Source organism: Canis lupus, chromosome 17 (genome assembly GCF_011100685.1).
Source record: "Canis lupus familiaris isolate Mischka breed German Shepherd chromosome 17, alternate assembly UU_Cfam_GSD_1.0, whole genome shotgun sequence".
NCBI lineage: Eukaryota > Metazoa > Chordata > Mammalia > Carnivora > Canidae > Canis > Canis lupus.
In genome coordinates, this window is record NC_049238.1 from 15,755,628 (window position 1) to 15,774,528 (window position 18,901).

The 18,901-nt window shown below is 37.4% G+C and overlaps 1 protein-coding gene across 7 annotated transcripts in view; it reads right to left on the minus strand.

The window, feature by feature from the left end:
- LDAH (lipid droplet associated hydrolase) overlaps nucleotides 1-18,901 on the minus strand; it is a 104,787-nt gene that overhangs the window by 67,725 nt on the left and 18,161 nt on the right. For 4 of the 7 annotated variants that reach the window (XM_038560877.1, XM_038560878.1, XM_038560880.1 and 1 more), the window contains 2 exons: nucleotides 15,541-15,696; nucleotides 6,745-6,888 (listed from right to left, as the gene is read on the minus strand). In XM_038560877.1, coding sequence (XP_038416805.1) covers nucleotides 6,745-6,888; nucleotides 15,541-15,694 — 298 coding nt within the window. In that variant the 5' untranslated portion in view covers nucleotides 15,695-15,696. Of the gene's footprint in view, nucleotides 1-6,744; nucleotides 6,889-15,540; nucleotides 15,697-16,400; nucleotides 16,503-18,287; nucleotides 18,312-18,901 lie in introns of those variants that run through there. The other 3 variants (XR_005372161.1, XM_038560881.1, XM_038560876.1) reach the window with 3 other exon arrangements.

Genomic DNA, 18,901 nt, shown 5'->3' on the forward strand with positions numbered 1-18,901 from the left:
ATAGCTTCTCACCCAGGTTAAGAATGTAGGAATTAGACTTGTCACCTTATCACCATTACATTACACAAAAGAAGATGTATCATCCTTCACTGAGTACCCTGAGGTTATTTTCACTACTTCCTAGCTCCCTCTGTTTTGGGCTTAATGTCTTCTCTTGCCAGAGGTAAGATAACAGGCCAGCAGAGCTGGTGGCTTTTTAAGCAGTTAATCAAGTCTGTTTTCTCTTTTTTTTCTTAAAAAAAAAAAAAAAAACCAAAATGATTTTATTTATTTATTTATTTGAGAGAGTGAGTGAGAGAGCATGTGCACGTGTGCAGAGGGAGGGGCAAAGGGAAAGGAGAGAGAGAATCCCAAGCTGACTCCACACCCAGCACAGAACAGACCTGGCCAGTCCCACAACCCTGAGATCATGATCACAGCTGAAATCAAGAGTTGGACACCCAAATGACTGAGGCCACGCAGGCACTCCTCAAGTCTGTTTTCTAAGAATTCTAACACCTCTGTTTTCCAAACACAACCTAAGATTGCAAAAGCACATTCTAAGCAAACATAAATTTCCTGACAAAGGAAAAACTATGATACTGAACCTAAAATTTTCTTTGGGCTTATACATAGAAATAACTTAGAACAAGAAAGATGTATCTGTTAAGATATTTCATAGCAGAGCAAGTATCTGCTACATACTATCAGTAACAGTATCAGTCACATTTCAATATGATGGCTGTTGAAATACATGTTTTTAACCAAGGAAGCAAAATCTCTGTATACTCAGTTTTACTTCACTACTGCTCTTAAAGTCCTTCACTGGTAGGTAATCAAGATTTACTTATCTTTCAAAGTATACCCTAGTTTTTAAGCGGAGTGTTAAAGACTCTCAAGTGAACTGAATTCATAGAGGGACACACACACGTGTGTGTGCATTAACACAGAGAAAAAACACTATGAAAAAAGCCACTTTGAAGTATTTATACAACATTTGCCATGAGTTGTGCTGTTTTTTCTATACCCCATTACTCCTGTTCCCCTATGAGCCACAGCTGGAAAAGGGTCACAGACCAGGTAAAACTGGTGATCATGGAAGGGCCAATCTGAGAATTAGCCCATGGAGTAACTAAACCTGAAAACGGAGTCTCATTAGCACTTTGCATTAGCCAGCTAAGATGACCTCTCGACAGGAGGAGGTAACACTAAACTAAATACTCAAAGTGCTGGCTTCCTGTCGAGGTTTTGCCACTCACTAGCAGAAGGTGATTTTGCCCTATTGGGCTTTCCTTCCTTGAAAAATAAGGGTTCAAGGTAGGATTTGTTGTGGATACTTTTACCTCTAAGATTCTATAATTCTTTTTCTTTCTTTAAAGATTTTTTTTTTCCCAGTAGTGGAAACTTTCAAACATACATAAAAGTAAAGAGAATAATATAATAGAATCACACATACCCATCACCCATTTCCTACAATTATTTTTTTCTGCTTTACTGAAATATGATTAACAAATAAAAACTGTATATAGTTAGGATATACCACATAATTGTTTTTATGTGATGATTTAATATACAGATATATTGTGAAATGATTACCACAATCAAATTATTATATCCATCACCTCATGTAGTGTACTGTTAAGTGCCTGACATCAAGCTTTTGATTGACTAGGCTTCCATTTCAAAAGACATCCATCTTGAATAAGCATATTGCCATCTGTATGACACAGCTACTAGTAAAACAGCCAGATAGGGAACTAGGCCACTCTACTCATGAAGGTACCTTTCAGAAAGCCTTGGGTAATTTAGATAACTGACTGCTTATGTGACCCACTTCTCCCTCCCCAAGCCCTAATTCTGGCTCTTAAGCCTTGCATTAGCCAATGAAGAGTGAACCTGCAATTGTAGACACTCCACCCTTGGACCCTAACAGAACCCAAGGTCTGCTCCCCCTGCCATGTAGGTAATAAATCTTGTTCCTCAATGGTTTCTTGCTGAAGTGTATCCTGCAATCATAATTAAGAACCACAAGAGCCAGGCCAGCCATAAATAGGGGCCTGGATGGAAGAAATGTCTGTGGAGCTCCCTACCAGTGATGTGTTCCCAGGCAGGCACTGCAGGCCCTCTTAACTGAAGGTACTGCCATCAGCAGGCTTGGGATGGAGGGAATAATAACCCTTTTTCTTTTTTGTGATGATGAGAACACTAAGATCTACTCTCCTAGCAAATTTCAATTATACAATGTAGTATTATTAACTATAATCATCATGCTATACATGAGATCCCCAGAACTCATTCATCTTACAACTGAAAGTCTGTATTCTTTGACCAACATCTCTCCATTTCCCCAATTCCTCAAATGCTGGCAATAGTTCATAGAACTCTGATTCTGAGTTTGACTTTTTTTTTTTATTTAATTCCACATGTAACTGAGGTCATATAGTATTTGTCTTTCTGTGCCTGGCTTATTTCACTTAGCATAATATCCTCTAGGTTTATCCATGCTGTTGAAAATGGCAGGGTTTCCTTTTCCTTTTTATAGCCAAATAATATTGCATTGTGTGTATCTATCTATCTTACACTTTTAAAAATCTATTCATCCATTAACACTTAAGTTGTTTCCATATCTTGAAATTATTTATATACTGTGAATAACACTGCAATAAATATGTGTGTATGGATATCTCTCTGAGACACTGATTTCATTTCCTTTAGATATATATCCAGAAGTGAGATTGTTGGGTCATATGGAAGTTCTATTTTTAATTTTTGAGGAGCTTCCATATTGTTTTCCATAATGGTTGTACTAACAGTGCACAAGAGTTCCCTTTTCTCCACACCCTTGTCAATACTTGTTATTTTTTGTCTTTTTGATTATCATCATCTGAACAGGTGTGAGGTGAGCCTCACAGTGGTTTTGATTTGCATTTCCCTAATGATCAGTGAGGTTGAGCATCTTTTCATATACCTGTTGGCCATTTGTATGTCTTCTCTGGAAAAATTTGCCCATTTTTAAACCAGACTATAGTTTTTTTTTGTTTGTTTGTTTTTTTGCTATCTTGGTGTATGAGTTCTTTATATATTTTGGGTCAGATAGATGGTTCACAAATATTTTCTCCCACTTGTCTTTCCATTTTCTTGATTGTTTCCTTTGCTGTGCAGAGGCTTTTTAGTTTGACACAGTCCCAATGTTTATTTCTGCTTTTGTTACCTATACTTTTGGTATCATACTAAAAAAAATCACTGCCAAGACCAATGTCAAGGAGCTTTTCCCCTATGCTTTCTTCTAACATATTTTCTGCCCCTATGTTTTCTTCTTTTATGACTTCAAGTCTTAAATATAAGTATTTAGTACATTTTGAATTAATTTTATGTGTATTTGTTTATTCTCTTACATGTGGATATCCAATTTTCCTAACATCATTTATTGAAGATACTATTTCTTTCTCCATTGCGTTTTCTTGGAGCCTCTGGCAAAATTAATTGACTATATGTGTGTGTTTATTTCTGGGCTCACTATTCTGTTCCACTGATTTGTATTTGTGCCAGGGCTATACTGTTTTGATTACTAGCTTTGCAATATAGTTTGAAATCAGGAAGCATGGTGCCTTCAGCTTTGTTCTTCTTTCTCAAGATTATTTTGGCTATTTGGTGCCTTTTATGATTCCACACAAGTTTTAGAATTTTTTTTTCTATTTCTGTGAAAAATGCCACAACTGGAATTTTGGTGAAAATCTATACAGGGATTGCACTGAATCTGTAGATCTATAATTGGAAGATAATTAGGGAAGTGAAAAAGGTGGTGGAGATGGCAGTAGAAGATTTCGGAGTGGCTAAAGTATGGAAGCACAGTCTGGCTCACCAAAGACCTGAGCACTGAAAGTGGAAATTGTAAGCAGAGAGGAGTAGGGGTTTCCCTGAGAGACAAGGGTAATCTTTCAGGTGATGCCTTAAAGAGGAGGACACAGGAAGTCTGGCTAGTGACATTACCTAACCATGAACAATTTAAGTACAACAAATGTGTTTTAAGTACAGGTGTATTTTTTCCTAAGTGTTAGCAAAGAGACAGGTTCACAGTGGGTACTCAAAATGATTAAATTAAGTGGAATTGGGGGGGGGGGGGCGAGATTAAATTCCATCCACAAGAGCTGGTATCTGATGTTAAAATCAACTTAAAGTTAACACAGGATTCTGGAAAGCACTAAGATTTCAGGAAGCTGATCTATACTACCATATGTGAGAAGTAAGAGAAGAGGTCAAGAACCAGGGAGTGGAGGGGCGCCTGGGTGGCTCAGTCAGTTAAGTGTCTGACTCTTGATTTGGACTCAGGTCATGATCTCATAGGTTATGAGGTTGAACTCAGCATTGGGCTCTGCACAGGGCATGGAGCCTACTTAAGATTCTCTCTCTCCTTCTTCACTCCCCACCCCTCACCTTCTCCCACTCTGGGACTGCACTCTCTCTCTCAAACAAACAAAGCAAGATCCAGAGAGTTGAGATGTTCAGAGTCAGATGACACACAGAATTTGAGCTATGATTTCAGGAGAGAAAATAAAGGAGAACTATATTTCATATTAACTATAGAACCAAAGAGTATCTATTCTGTATGCATGATGGGTGATTTTATTTCCTAAATTCTGCAATAACTGTATTGTGTCTTAACCATATGCTCCAATTAACAGCCATAATAGGATGTGAATAAAAATAAGAATCACCTCTTAACTGTCACCCACTTCTTCAAATAAAGCAATTCTTGTAAATTTAGCACACCTGCAGATGTTCATAAATGTGTGAAGAAATTCAACTTAGAACAGAAACTTCTTAAAAAAAAAAAAAAAAAAAAAAGAACAGAAACTTCTTCTGTTACTTAATAGGGTCAAGTCTTTAAAAGACCAGTTTCCCAGTTTCTAAAAACTGTCAGGAAATACTTCTGAGGATAGACCAAAGGCAACTATTAAAACTGAATAAATATTTAGTAAAAATGTTTCAAGAAGTAACTTGTATGTTTACTATTATTTAGGTGCAATGTTCATATGTATATGCTGACCTATACCTGTGATGAGATTTGGAATGTCAGTATATAATATTCCTATTCACAACTGTTAAGGACTCAATGTTTGTATCTCTTAAAAATCTTTTATTTTTTTAGATTATTTATTTATTTATTCATGAGACACATACACACACACACACACACACACACACACACACACAGAGAAGCAGAGGGAGAAGCAGGCTCCATGCAGGGAGCCCGATGTGGGACTTGATCCCAGGTCTCTAGGATCAGGTCCTGGGCTGAAGGTGGCGCTAAAATGCTGAGCCACCCACGATGTGGGACTTGATCCCAGGTCTCTAGGATCAGGTCCTGGGCTGAAGGTGGCGCTAAAATGCTGAGCCACCCAGGGCTGCCCCCTTAAAATTCTTATATTGAAGCCCTAATGTGATCACCTCATCACCTCATGTGATGGTTTTGGGAGATAGGACCTTTGGGAGTTAATTAGGATTAAAGTTAGTCATAAGGGTGGAGCCCTAGTAAGGGGGATTAGTGGCCTTATAAGGAGATATCCGAGGTTCCCGGAGCACATGAAATCATTCTCTCTCCTTCTCGGTCATATGAGGACACAAAGAGAATGAAGCCATTTGCAAGCTAGAAGAAGGGCTCTCCAGAATCTAACCATGTTGAAACCCCAATATTGGGCTCAAAGCCTCCAGACTATGAGAAAATAAATCCCTGTTAATCAAACTACCTAATATATAGTTTCTGTTATAAACAATTAAAAAAAGCAATATTTAAATATTAAATTATTTTTAAATTCCATATTTTTAACAGGTTTTGTTAAGAATGGTTTTAGATTTATAGAAAATTTGAACAGATTAGTACAGAAAGTTCCCATATCACCTGCTCCTTTCTCCTTCCCTATCCACACATGGTTTCCCCTATTAGTAGATGCTCAGTAAGATGCTCATACCATGGGAGAGGCATACCAGAACCAGGAGCAAACTAGAGCCATAGCCACCTCTCTCCCATCTCAAATTAACTAAGGGTCATGCTTGGGACAAATGGCTGTTGAATGGAATGCATACAGAGAAGTGAAGTTATATTTTTCTTTTTTAGAGGAATGAGCATGCTGTATTTTCCTACATTAGAGGAAGGTAATTTGCAGCTACCTGGTGCTACTTTCTCCATTTAAAAGCCCCCAGGAGCTTTCTCCCCAGCTCCGAGGTTCCTCCAAGTCTGGTCCTGCCCAGCACTAACACACTAACACACCGACCCACCTATTGAATCTCTCTCCCTGCCATGCTACTTCCTTTGCCTGTTATAACTGTGCACTCACCCCAAACCCCAGATCCAAATTCTACTCAACTATTGAAACCCATCTACTCCACAAAGTCTTCTCAAACCCATACTATGTTCTTTCCTTTGTTCATTCTTCAAATACCCACATGATGAGCAGACTAGAGGTTATCACTTAGTCATTTTCTAAATGTCAGAATAAGAGCCTCTTGAGAGTAAGGATCAGGTCTTATGATGCTTTTTTTTCTCACCACTCCTCTTAGTACAACCCTGGAAAATTAGTGTTTGATCAATAAATATATAGTTGATTGCCAGAAAATGAAAAGGACTCTAAAATCCTAAAATTACCAAAATGTGGCAGCATGGCCCCAATGCCACAAGCAGAGGTTTCCAATGGTGTGACTCTTAACTTTCTAGACACATGAACATCCACTCACTGTAAAGGAAAGCAGGTGTTAATAAAGACATACCGTCTGAGGTTGTAAGAATCTTCTTGCCTTTGGGGACCAAAGCATGTCCAGCATGACTGATAACCCAAACTGGGAAACATCGGTTTACTGAGGAGTACAAAGCCTTTGCAAATGGTACATAAAAGGCAGAAAATCCTGGATTACCTAAGAAGAGAAACACAGACCTTAGTTAACTAAAGCAATAAACTCACATAAGATGTGCAGGGTAGAAAAGAAAGATCTATGTGACCTCACACTTTCTCTTCTACAATATCTACTAACATTTATACATATACTTCAGTTTTAGTATCCTTTATACCTTAAGTCTGGGAATGATCACTAAGAAAATTTCTGCTCCTGCTTTGTTTCTCAACGGTTCAAGATAAATTCTTCCTCCCTATTCCTCAACTTAATAAATGGAACCACCAATCCTAAGCCAAATACTCAGTCCTAACACCAGGAGTCACTTTGGGTTTCTCCCTGTTCTTCACATCCAATTCACCAGTAAGTCCTGTCAACTTTGCTTCTAAAATAGGTCTCACAGGGCACCTGGGTGGCTCAAATGTTAAGTGTTCATCTCTCATGAATACATAAAATACATAAAAATACATAAAATACATAAAATCTTTTAAATAAATAAAGAAATAAAAATAAAATAGATCTCACATCTTATGCATTTCACATCTCCCCATGAGTATTATCACTTGGAGTTTCCTACAGCAGCCTCCTCATGAGCCTTCTATCTACTCTTGTCCCCTGGGACCCATTCTTCAGGGTACCCTGAGAGATACCTTCAAACTTCAAATCAAACCATAGCACTATCCAATTTAAACACCTTTCAGTGGCTTCCCATTATCATTCTTATAGTCTAAAGTCATTAATCCTGCCTCTAAAGCCCTTCGAGATTTTATTGTGCTCAGTTAGCAAGCTGCATGAAAACAAATCAGTGTAAGAATCATTCACAAACAGTACTTTAAGGAGTCTACTGAGGTTTCCTTGTCATTTATCACAAGTACTTATATTGTAAGCAGATGTATAGTTTGAGCTTTTGGGAAAAAGACCACCAACTAATACACATAGATTTTTCTTGTGTATGTCTAGAAGGTATTTTTGACATGGTTTTGCTACAGAGAAATGGAATGAATAATGACCTTTTAGGAAAAGAGTCAATCCAATACATCTTCAGGGGGAAAACACAGTGAAATGGGGTTTTCACCTTGCAATCATCATCTGTATAATGTTTTCACATATACTGGTCCATTTCCATCAATATCAATTTTCCAATCAATTTATTATCTCTTCATGCTATTAGGTTTTCTCCTCTTTGCAATTACATAACATGGTTTTTCTGAACTGATATATAACCTCTGCCACCCTTGTCAAATGACACAGATTTCTTCATTATCTGTATCTTTCAGGCTCCTGGATAGGCAATGTAGCAAAGTGGTTAAGGGCACAGATTCTGGAGCCAACTGTGTGAGGTAGAATCTGGGCTTTGCCACTTATCAGGTGTATGATCTTTGGAAAATCATTTAATTTCTCTGGGCCTTAGCTTCCTCGTCCACAAGATGAGGATAAAATAATTGCACCACCTCGTGTGAGAACTAAATGAATTAGTATGTGTAAAGTACTTAAATACTGCTCAATACACAAGTGCTGTATAAATGTAGCTAGTCAGACTTGTCACGTGTAGCCATGATGGTAATAAGTGGCCTTATCACTCATAGTGCTATTTTGCTTCTGTTGCATTCTATCCTACTGACCCAAGTTCCAAATTCCTTTCTGTAACTGTGCTACTGTCATCTTTGTTACATAGCAAAGAAATTCCTCAAATGCAGTAACCTGCTCTCCAGTCAGCTGCCTGGTCACTGGGCAGCTTGAGAAGGAAGAGAGGTATACAGTACTGGAGCTATAACCTCTGTGGTGGTTGTGGAGAACACGGTTTCATGTTTTATATCTGAATCTTCCATAAGTTTGGAATATTTTTGAGTATACAGTACAAAGTAGCAATCCAACTTCTTTCCAACTGATTAGCCAAGCTTCCCAAGACCATTTATTATATAATCCATTCTTTCTGCATTGATTTGAAACGTCTTTTGAATTTAACACTGAATTCTTACATTAGCTTGCTAATTCTGATTCCAAATAATTCCATCTATTTTTTTCCTTTTCTCTTCTGCCAGCACCATACTGTCTTGATTACCACCTTGGTTTTGTTTGTTTCTAAATGTTTCACTAACTGGCAGGGCAAATCCCTTTTCTTAATTTTTCCCCCTAAATTTTCTAGGCTGGCCTCACATCCTTTAGAATTATTTTCAACAGCTTTCATCTTTAAAAATCTTACTGGAATTCCAACGGAAATTTCATCTCATTTATACATTAATTTAGAAATATTTGATTTTTTTACACATTACTGAGCATAATCTAGGAATGGGTCATGTCTCATATTCAAATGTTTTATGGCTCTCAGCAAAGTTTTACAGTGTTTTTTATATGGCTAGAAAATACTAATAGTTCTCATTTTGTTTTATTTCTTAAAAACTTTTATTTATTTATTCATTCATTCATTCAAGAGAGAGAGAGAGAGAGAGAGCAAGAGCAAGCAGGGGAGGGGCAGAAGGAAAGGGAGAAAGAGTCTTCAGTTGACTCTCCAATCAGTGCGGAGCCTGAAGCAGGGCTCGATCTCATGATCCTGAGATCATGACCTGAGCCGAAATCACAAGTTGGATGCTCAACCAACTGAGCCACCCAGGTGCCCTTAGCCCACATTTTAAAGTGCTGTACCTTATTACACGCCAGGCAGCATTTAAGTGCTTTACACGTATTAGCTCATTCAGTCCTGCCATGAGGTAGTACTATTCTTAGTTCCATTGTATGGACGAGGAAACTGAGGCACAAGGAGGTTAAATAGCTTGCCCAAGATCACAAAGATGAAAAGTGCTCAAAAAATATTTGATGGCTGGAAGAATACACAAAAGAAAAGAGTAATACTGGATTTAAAAAAAGCATACATTACCTGGCTTAGGCTCTTCTGCATATCCTGTTTCAGTTAATCTTACAAAAGGCTCACAAAGTAGCTGGCATTATCATTAGGGGTAAGGCATGGGTAATCACTTGTACAATACTTGGCACATAATAAGTGCTGAATAAATGTTAACTATTATTACATATTTTTTATCGAATAAATTAGACGTGACGTTCTGTAATTTTAAGGTGTAAAGCATGTTAAAACTCATTTCAGGAAAATTCAGATAACAACTATATGACTCAGATGCAATAATTATGATGAGTTATGATATGAAACTGAAGAGTACTAGCTAGTGAACTGCTATAAAACAATTTTTTCTTCCTATTTCTGGGTTCTGAGTTCTTTCCCTTAATGACTATGAGATCTTAAGCAAATCCCTTGATGCTTTCTTGTTCACCAATTTCTCATCACTAAGTAAATGATAATGTTAACTACTTCATGTTCATTTCATTCTAGTCAGTGCTATAGCTTCTTTTGAATATTCTTCTAGTTATCAATTATTTATTGACTACTTACTATATGGAAGTCATTGTGTCAGGTAAAGGTCTTTTTGTAAGTCATATTCTAGTGGGAAAATATATACAAATAACTAAATAAATAAATAACTCAAGAGTGTGATAACTTCCATGAGGGAAATAAATAGGATAGTGTGATAGAGAAGGGAAGAGATTAAAGTAGTCTGAGAAAAATGTTTGGGGAGGTGGCATTTAGCTAAGATCTGAAAGGTGAAAAATCAACCATGTAAAAATGTGAGGAAAGAGGAGACCAGGACAGGAGAAGACCAGGTGCACAGCCCTCAGCGATGAAGAGCTTGGCTCCTGAAGGAACAGAAGAATATACAATAGCTGGTAAGTAACACAAAGATCCAACTTACAACTGAGATAGAAGTGGAAAATGTAATGCAAACCGTTTAAATGTCATTGCATACTTTGCCACTTAAATAGTATGGCTTATATTATTACACTTTATGAACCATGAAGTTGACTTCTCGGTTAGGAAACCACAAAAAATTGAAAGGGTCTTGTTTATGCAACAAGAATCAGATACACACACATACATTCATGTTATGTATTTTTGTATTTTTAGGTGTAGGGATTTTTGAAAACCTTCCAGTACAAAAATGCCAGTAAAACACTTTATCAAAGGATATTAAAATGTGTTAAAAACACATGCTTGATCAAACATATAGTCAAATCTTGAGCAACATATAACAGAGGCTTCAGTAACAATTTCTAGACCCCAATAAATAGCTCTTCAACATTGCAATTGTAGACTTATGCCTTCTAGTTAATCTTGTAGGGAACAAAAACTGCCACATAGAAAGTTCAGGTGGCATAGCATCTATACAGAAGGCTGTCAGGTGGACAGAACTCTGGGCTTGCCTTTAGAGCCTTGTCTGTTCCATTTCCAATCACTAAACTCCATACAAGACATAATTACATGACTCTATTATACCCAGAGGACCATTTGAGAGTTATAATGACTCAATATGCTCCACAGTGAGTTCTTAAATTGGCTTCCTTTGCTCATTTCTCTATTTAAAGAAAGTCCAAGGATATTGTTACTTAACAAAAACTTTAAAAAAGTTTCACTGTAAAAGAGAAAATAAAAGTCCTTCAATCCTGGATTCTAATAAATCACTTATTATCATTACCAATTTAAAAGTGATAAATTTTGCTAGCTGCAAAAGTAAAATAATATCAAAAGAAATGTATCAGTCTGTCAGAGACAGAGTAAACATGATGTCTTTAGTGGCTTAACAATCCTTGAAATTCTGTCATCCTACTTTTCCCCACAGTATAAATAGGCTCCACCCAAATACAAAATATCTGAATTCCACAAACTAACGAGCAGCACCAGCCTACAGCTCCCATGAATTCCAAGAAAAAGGGCCAAGAGCAGTAATAGAAGAGAAGGGCAAACATAAAAGAACACTAAGAAGCTAAATATCATCTGAAAGTGTCAAAGCACTATAAAACAATGACACCGTAAAACAACAAATGGTTTCAGCTTCTCTTTCCCCACCAGGTCTTCACTGAATGCTCCCTCTATCTACCTCTTCATTGTATGTTGCACCTGGCTCTCCCCATGACAGACTTTTTCTTTTCGAGCCTGAGCAGCAGAGCTGGCACTCTTCTCTAACACCTCTTATGCCCCAAGGAGAGTAAGACTTCTGCAACACAGGACTCCCAGTGCTGAGTGTAAATAAGTGAGCAAACAAGCACCTCTGAATGGGGAAGCACATTAGAGCAATCAGCTCCACCTACTCATCCATTTTATTGTAACAACCTCTTCTCCTCCACTTCCATCTATCAGCTTTTTAATTATCCTCACACATTCCCTGAAAGCCTCGATCCTTAAATGATGGTTTCACTTGCCATTCCAGGTCAGGAGATTTCAAAATCTGGTAGGGTCACTGAGCCAACACCTTTGTCCCATAATCCATTACCTTGATCAAATTCAAAGATCTTCATTAACTTACACAACGAGCTACACCCTAGTTGAATGGTGTGCACATCACAATCCTCTGGAGGGCTTGTTAAAACACATGCCACCTCCAGAGTTTCTGGTTCAGAAGGTCTAGGATGCAGCCCAAGAACCTGCATGTCTCACAAGTTCTTAGATGATACTCCTGGTCTTGACCCCAACTTTAAGAACCACAGTCTTAGATTTTTTTCATTACCCAGAAATGGTTAACATTCAAACCATTCTCACTCTGATGAGCCTTCTACTCTTTCAGACCTCACTCCCAATACACCTGCTATTCCATCACACTGCTGCTCAAAATCTGTCTACTTACTTTTGGTTATCACCCTGCATATCTGCTATTTTCTTTTTTTTCTTTTAAAATTTTATTTATTTATTCATGAGACACAGAGAGAGAGAGAGAGAGAGAGAGAGAGAGAGAGAGGCAGAGACACAGGCAGAGGGAGAAGCAGGCTCCCTGCAGGGGGAGCTGATGTGGGACTCCAGGATCACGCCCTGGGCTGAAGCCAGGCACTAAACTGCTGAGCCACCCAGGGATTCCCAATATCTGCTATTTTCAACACTGGCCACTTTCCTTGGGGCCTTTATCTACTCTCTGCCATACTTATTCTCAACAGATCACCTCAACTCTTAATTAGCAGAGAAGACAGAGCTCAGGAGACAGGACTACTTCACTCCCTCTAACATGCCTTCATACTTCTCCATTTCAGTAACTTCACCTCCTTCCTGCTAGTGTCAGATGGTTATCCCATCTCCAGTCTAAGACAACATATCTCCTTAGTTTCTTAATCCTATACTCTGCCATGGTCTCACATTTCTGCTCCACCAAATAGCACATGTCATGCCTATAATTGCAAACTTTCCTCACTGCTGGCAAAGTATATGTATTTTTAATTATAATAGATGCCAACCGACTATTTTCCAAAAAGACTCTTACATCATGGCAGGAGACTCGAAGTTTTATTTCCAGAAGAGGTTAAATGGAAGGGAGATTTTATTTTATTTTTTAAAGATTTTTATTTATTCATGAGAGATACTGAAAGAGAGAGGCAGAGACTTAGGCATGGGGGAAGCAGGCTCCCCACAGGGAGCCCAATGTGGGACTTGATCCTGGACCCCAGGCAGGGGCAATGCTCAACCGCTGAGCCACCCAGGCATCCCGGAAGGGAGGTTTTAGATCAGGAATCTTATGTCAGTTGAGAACAGAAGCACTATACTGAGAAGGGGTTAAGTGTTACTAAACACTGAGACTCCCAACATTCTTTCCCTTGTTCAGCCCTGAACATTAGCAAAGAGGCTTCTATTCCTCAAACTAGATACGGGAAGACTCCTTCCTGGGAAAACTGAATGACTCAAGAAATAGCTGTAGATACTGAAAGCTGGAAATTCTCCAGTGAAATGCTGGGTCCCTACCCAATTACCCTAGCGTGACGATTCCTAGGGTGACTAGCCATCCTGTTTTGCCTAGGACTGTTGTGGTTTTAGTACCGAAAATCGAAAATCATGTGTCCTAGAAAATCTCATCTATGACTATGATGGTTGGTCACTCTAGGCAAACCTGGGAAAAGCCTCATCACTGAAGACAAAGATTCCAATTAGCTGTCTATGTCATCCTCTTTCTTAAAAAAGGGTTTTGTTTTTTTTTTTTTAAGAAAAATGCAAACAAACAGTAAAAATTCTAACAATGCAAGAAGCCAAAGGAAATGATAATGCTCCCATGAGACAAGGAGACTATAATAAAAGAAAAAACAGAGCTTTTAGAATTGAAGTAGATGAGTTTCTGGTTTAAAAGTGTCCACTGAAGCTGATAGCATATGAAAAAACATCTATACCAAGGTGCTTTTGCTGTAAAATTTCAGAATTGTAGAACAAAGGAAAGATCTAAAATATTTTTCCGTGCAGGGGAGCTTCAAACCCAAAAGATGAAAAAATCAGAATGATACTGAGAATTCTCAAAAGCAGTCTTGACCCCTAGAAAACAGCTAAAATGTCCTCCAAATTGTCTGGAAAAATGATCTCCAACCTAGAAGTTTAAGACATTTTCTGACATGATAGATCTTTAAAAGATTACTTCCCATGCACCTCTTCTTAGGAAGTTACTAGAAGATGTGCTTAAGCAATAAACCAAGAAATAAGAAAATATAGGATCCAGAAAATGGAATCTATCAGGAGGAAAATGAAAAGAATCTCCAGGATGGCCTGTGCAGCACACCCACAAAGCAGTCAGTTCAAACTGGAGCCAAAGAACAGAGTTCTGTGAAGGATATCTCCAAAGAAAGAAAAAACCAAAATCTGATTGATTACTCAAACACAGTAGGAGGATTTAAGATAAATGATTTAAAAATAGAAAACTAAGCAAATAAGACAATCATTAACCCAGGGAGAACAAATAAGAAAAAAATGTACAAGAAAAGAAATGTGGGGCACCTGGGTGGCTCAGTCGGTTAAGCATCTGCCTTCGGCTCAGGTCATGATCCCAGGATCCTGAGATCAAGCCCCCATTGGGCTCTCTGCTCAGGGGGGAGCCTGCTTCTCCCTCTCTTCCCTGATCGTGCTCTCTCACTATCTCTGTTTCTCTCTCTTAAATAAATAAATAACATCTTAGAAAAAAAAAAAAAAAGAAATGCAGCCATAATACCCCATTGGCTTAGCTATACATGATATGATACATATTTACAGTTTCGCTTTTAATCTTTAAGGCTGATATATGTTTGTGTGTGTGTGTGTGTGTTCTCTCATATATATATAGTATGTATATATATATATATATATACATACTATATATATACACATAATGTAATATACACATATTCTAACTCACAATTTCAGAACTTTGAATACCTACAATCAAGCATCCACCTCTAACACTCTTTTGATAGTGATCTAGCAAAAGTCACAAACGACTCAGTTGTCGAATCTCAGGACAAATAAACACAGTAACTTATAATCATCTTGGAATGATACAGAAAAAACTGTTAAAAAAACTGTCAAAAACTTGATAGTTCTAATCATTCTAAATATTAAGAAAATTAAAAAAGTGGATCAAAAAACTATATGTATAGTATACTTCCAATTATAACTTAATATATATATATTAGACAATGAAATATACATAATAAAAATGCATAGAAGAAAAACAAAAAGCCCAGCCACTAAAGGACTAAAGGTGGTTGTTATCAATGGCTTGAGTGATTTTATTTTCTTTCACAAAGTTTTTCATATTTATCAATTTCTCCTAAAAATCTGCAAAAGTTATTATAAGTATCCGTAGAAAGACTCCTCAACCAGAGTTTTCAACTTACCTGTAATAACAAAAATAAGCAGCTTAGGCCTGTTGGCTCTTGGCTCATTGAAAAGGTTAGTCCAGGGCCCACATTTTAGAACCTGGGTTTCAACTCCACAACATAAAATGAATTCCTCATGCACAGGAACTTCTTCCTTGATTTCTGAGTCCATTTCTAAATAAGAGGAGAAAAACAATATAGTGAGTTGCTAAAAATGTAAAAATTTGAGCAAAAGGCAATATTCAAGAATTTTTAAAAAGGCAAATTTCAATCAATACACACAAATACAGGAGATGTAGGACTAGTCAACTATTCTGGATCACACAAAATTAAAACAAACCACAAAAGGAAGGAAAAAATGTGCACATGTCTTCTAGTGAAGTGAAAGACTACACAGGAGTGTGAGTCAAGATTAGATTGGCCAGGGATGTTGCCTAACATTCTATGGTTCCTAGGATAGCATTTGCAACAAAGAATTAACTAGCTCAAAAAGTCAAAGGTGCCAAGATTGAAAAAATACCCCACTCCAGTGCTAGGTGCCTATAGGGTACAGCTTTCTCCAGCACTGGGCTGGCTGCTATGTGTTTCTTCTTTTTCTAGCTCTCTATTCTGGCAGCAACAGCAACAATATATCAGGAGTCCTAGATAGCAAAGGTATGTACCTCAGACCAGGTGGCTGCTCCCTGCACCCTCTCCTCAGCCCACAGGCACACTAAAGAACCAGCCATCTGACCTTTGTCCCATACAGTAGCCTGGAGCTTCCCTGCCCAATAGAGCTCTGAGTTGCTTAAGAGGGATGCTTCTCCAATATTCCATTCTAGCAGTACCCAGAGCAGTGCCCCAACTTTCTCTGAACCTGCCAACCAGCCTCAACTCACCTGAATCCCAGAGCTTTTTACTGAGGACCTTCCAACACAGACACCACACATGCCAGACCTCACATCTGCACCAGCCCTGACTCACTCTGCACACGTCCCACCAGTTTTGGTTTACCTGCTGACATAGTGACCGTTGACCAGCTTTGACCCAGGCAACCATCCAGTTTCTCTACCACACACCTGCAGCCACACCTTCTACAACAAGATCTAAACCCACACTCACAGTTTGTTTTTTCTTGGATACTTCCCCTCAGCCCTAGAGTATCTTTAGAATTTTATTTAGTAACTTGAGAGTTTTTTTTTCTTCCACAGTCTAATAATTCCTTATGTTTATTATTTAAGTTACTGAGTGATTTCTGTCTCCTGAATGGATCTAGACTGACCTATCCTTCATTGTCTATACAAATCATTTCTCCTCAAATCTTTCTCAACTTAGATGTGGCTCAAATTCTACTTCCTACTTGAGGTCTTCCCTGAACATCTCTAAAGGAAATCTCCTTTTCCTCTAAACTTGTAGCACCTGTCATTATCATAAGTCAACAGTGGTAGAGGTAGCCAGTTCAACTTCACCTAGTAATCTGTACACTTGTTTTTCAAGTCATGCCACACTCACAGCACAACAGCCAAGTCCACTAAAAGCACCACCCATTCCTCCCTTGATTGATACCCACCTTAAGGTAAACCTAATGGTAGCAGCTAAGATGTAGTGAAATCAGAGATTCCACACTGATGGTAATAGTGCGAATCCCCTTTGGGAGGCAATCTAGCACAATGGGGCAACATCTGTAAGGCATGAACTTTGACTCAGCAATTTTGGGGAAACAATTCTAAAAAGGAAATCTAAAATATTTTTCAAAGAATAAATGCATGGAATGCTGTTTACAACACTGAAGAGCTGAAGAACTTCAATGGTCACTTATGGGAGACTGGTTATGTAAATTATGATAATCCACTATGCAGCCACTAAGAATGATATATATGACTCAACATTAAGGGGAATGATTAGATAAATTATAAATCAATCTTCTGATCACTATTACATTCCATCAAAACTGCCCAGCTCTGCTAAATGGCTATAATTAACCCACCTACAATCTAACATTTCTGAAATCTCACTTCTCTAGTCAGATATTATGTTACCTCTTTCATTTTCTTCACTTATGCCTTTATTATTTTTACCTTTATTTTATTGGATTTAGAAATGAAGAAGAAACAAACATATTTCAATCTCCATGTGTGATCAAAAGCCTAAAACTCTCTTAAATAAAACTACTTAGAAAATAAAAAAATTCTCACTCAAAAGTGGGGAACTCCTCTTCATTCAAAATAAATGGACTAAAATAAAAGTATCATCTTCTTCAGGACTGATTTTTAATTCACCAATAAATGTCACTGTAATCTCTTAAACTGTCACAAGACATAGTGTATTGATAAAGGTCTTATGATGTCATTTGTAAAATGTTGGAAACAATATTAGATTTAGTTGTTCTATACTGCATGACAGTAGAGCACCATCAGAAGAGACACTGGCTAAACTGAATACTTATACCAGAAAAGAATCCAAAGTTATTAACTATATTTAACTTATAAATACTTAACTTTAAGCAAATGATATCTTGGGAGTTTGATTAGCCACAGAATTAATGAGAATTCAAAGACATGAAACTCAAACACAGTCTATAAAATTTGGAAAACAAACAAAAGAATAACTATACCTCTGAAATACCTCAAATAAAATACAACTAAGAAACATGGAGTAAACCTGTATATTATAAAACATCTTTTTATTTTACTTCACTCTTATGTTTCTGAACCCCACACTGCCCAAACATTAACAAACAAAGGCAGAGGAAACCTTAAAGTATGAGAATTAAAATCCTTCCTTACCTTATTCCAAGGTAATTCAGTGTGCAAACACGTGTCCCATTAAGAAGGGACAATGTGTTCTATTTATAAAATAGTAGAGGCTGATGGCCCCACCCACAGTCACAGCCTACAAGCAATCTCGAATGAAATGAGTTTTGATAAACATCAAGACAGGCTGGATAAAAACCAAGTGTGGATACAATGTGTACAACTTAGGCAAGCTTTATCTAAATGTATGTGTTCTTTGGCTTAGATTAATGACTTTAATTTTATTTAGTAAAAATTTTTTTCCAATTAAATCTTACAAAAACCAAGACAATACGTAAAACAGAAAAGCAACATCTGAGCAGTACAAATTTTAGAGGTTCAAATTTATAATATTGATTATAAAGTTAGCCAGTGAGAACAATGAGGCTATACTAATGAACAAAAATATTTGGAAGTGGATTTATAAATGAGTCTCATTTAGCTTTAGCATCCAAATCCAAATAATGTTTGCATTTTATTTTGTCTACTCGATAAGAATTCTGCTTTATTCATCCATGTAAGAACTGCAAATGATACAGATTCATTTTTTTATTTTTTTAAATTTTTTTAAATTTTTATTTATTTATGATAGTCACACAGAGAGAAAG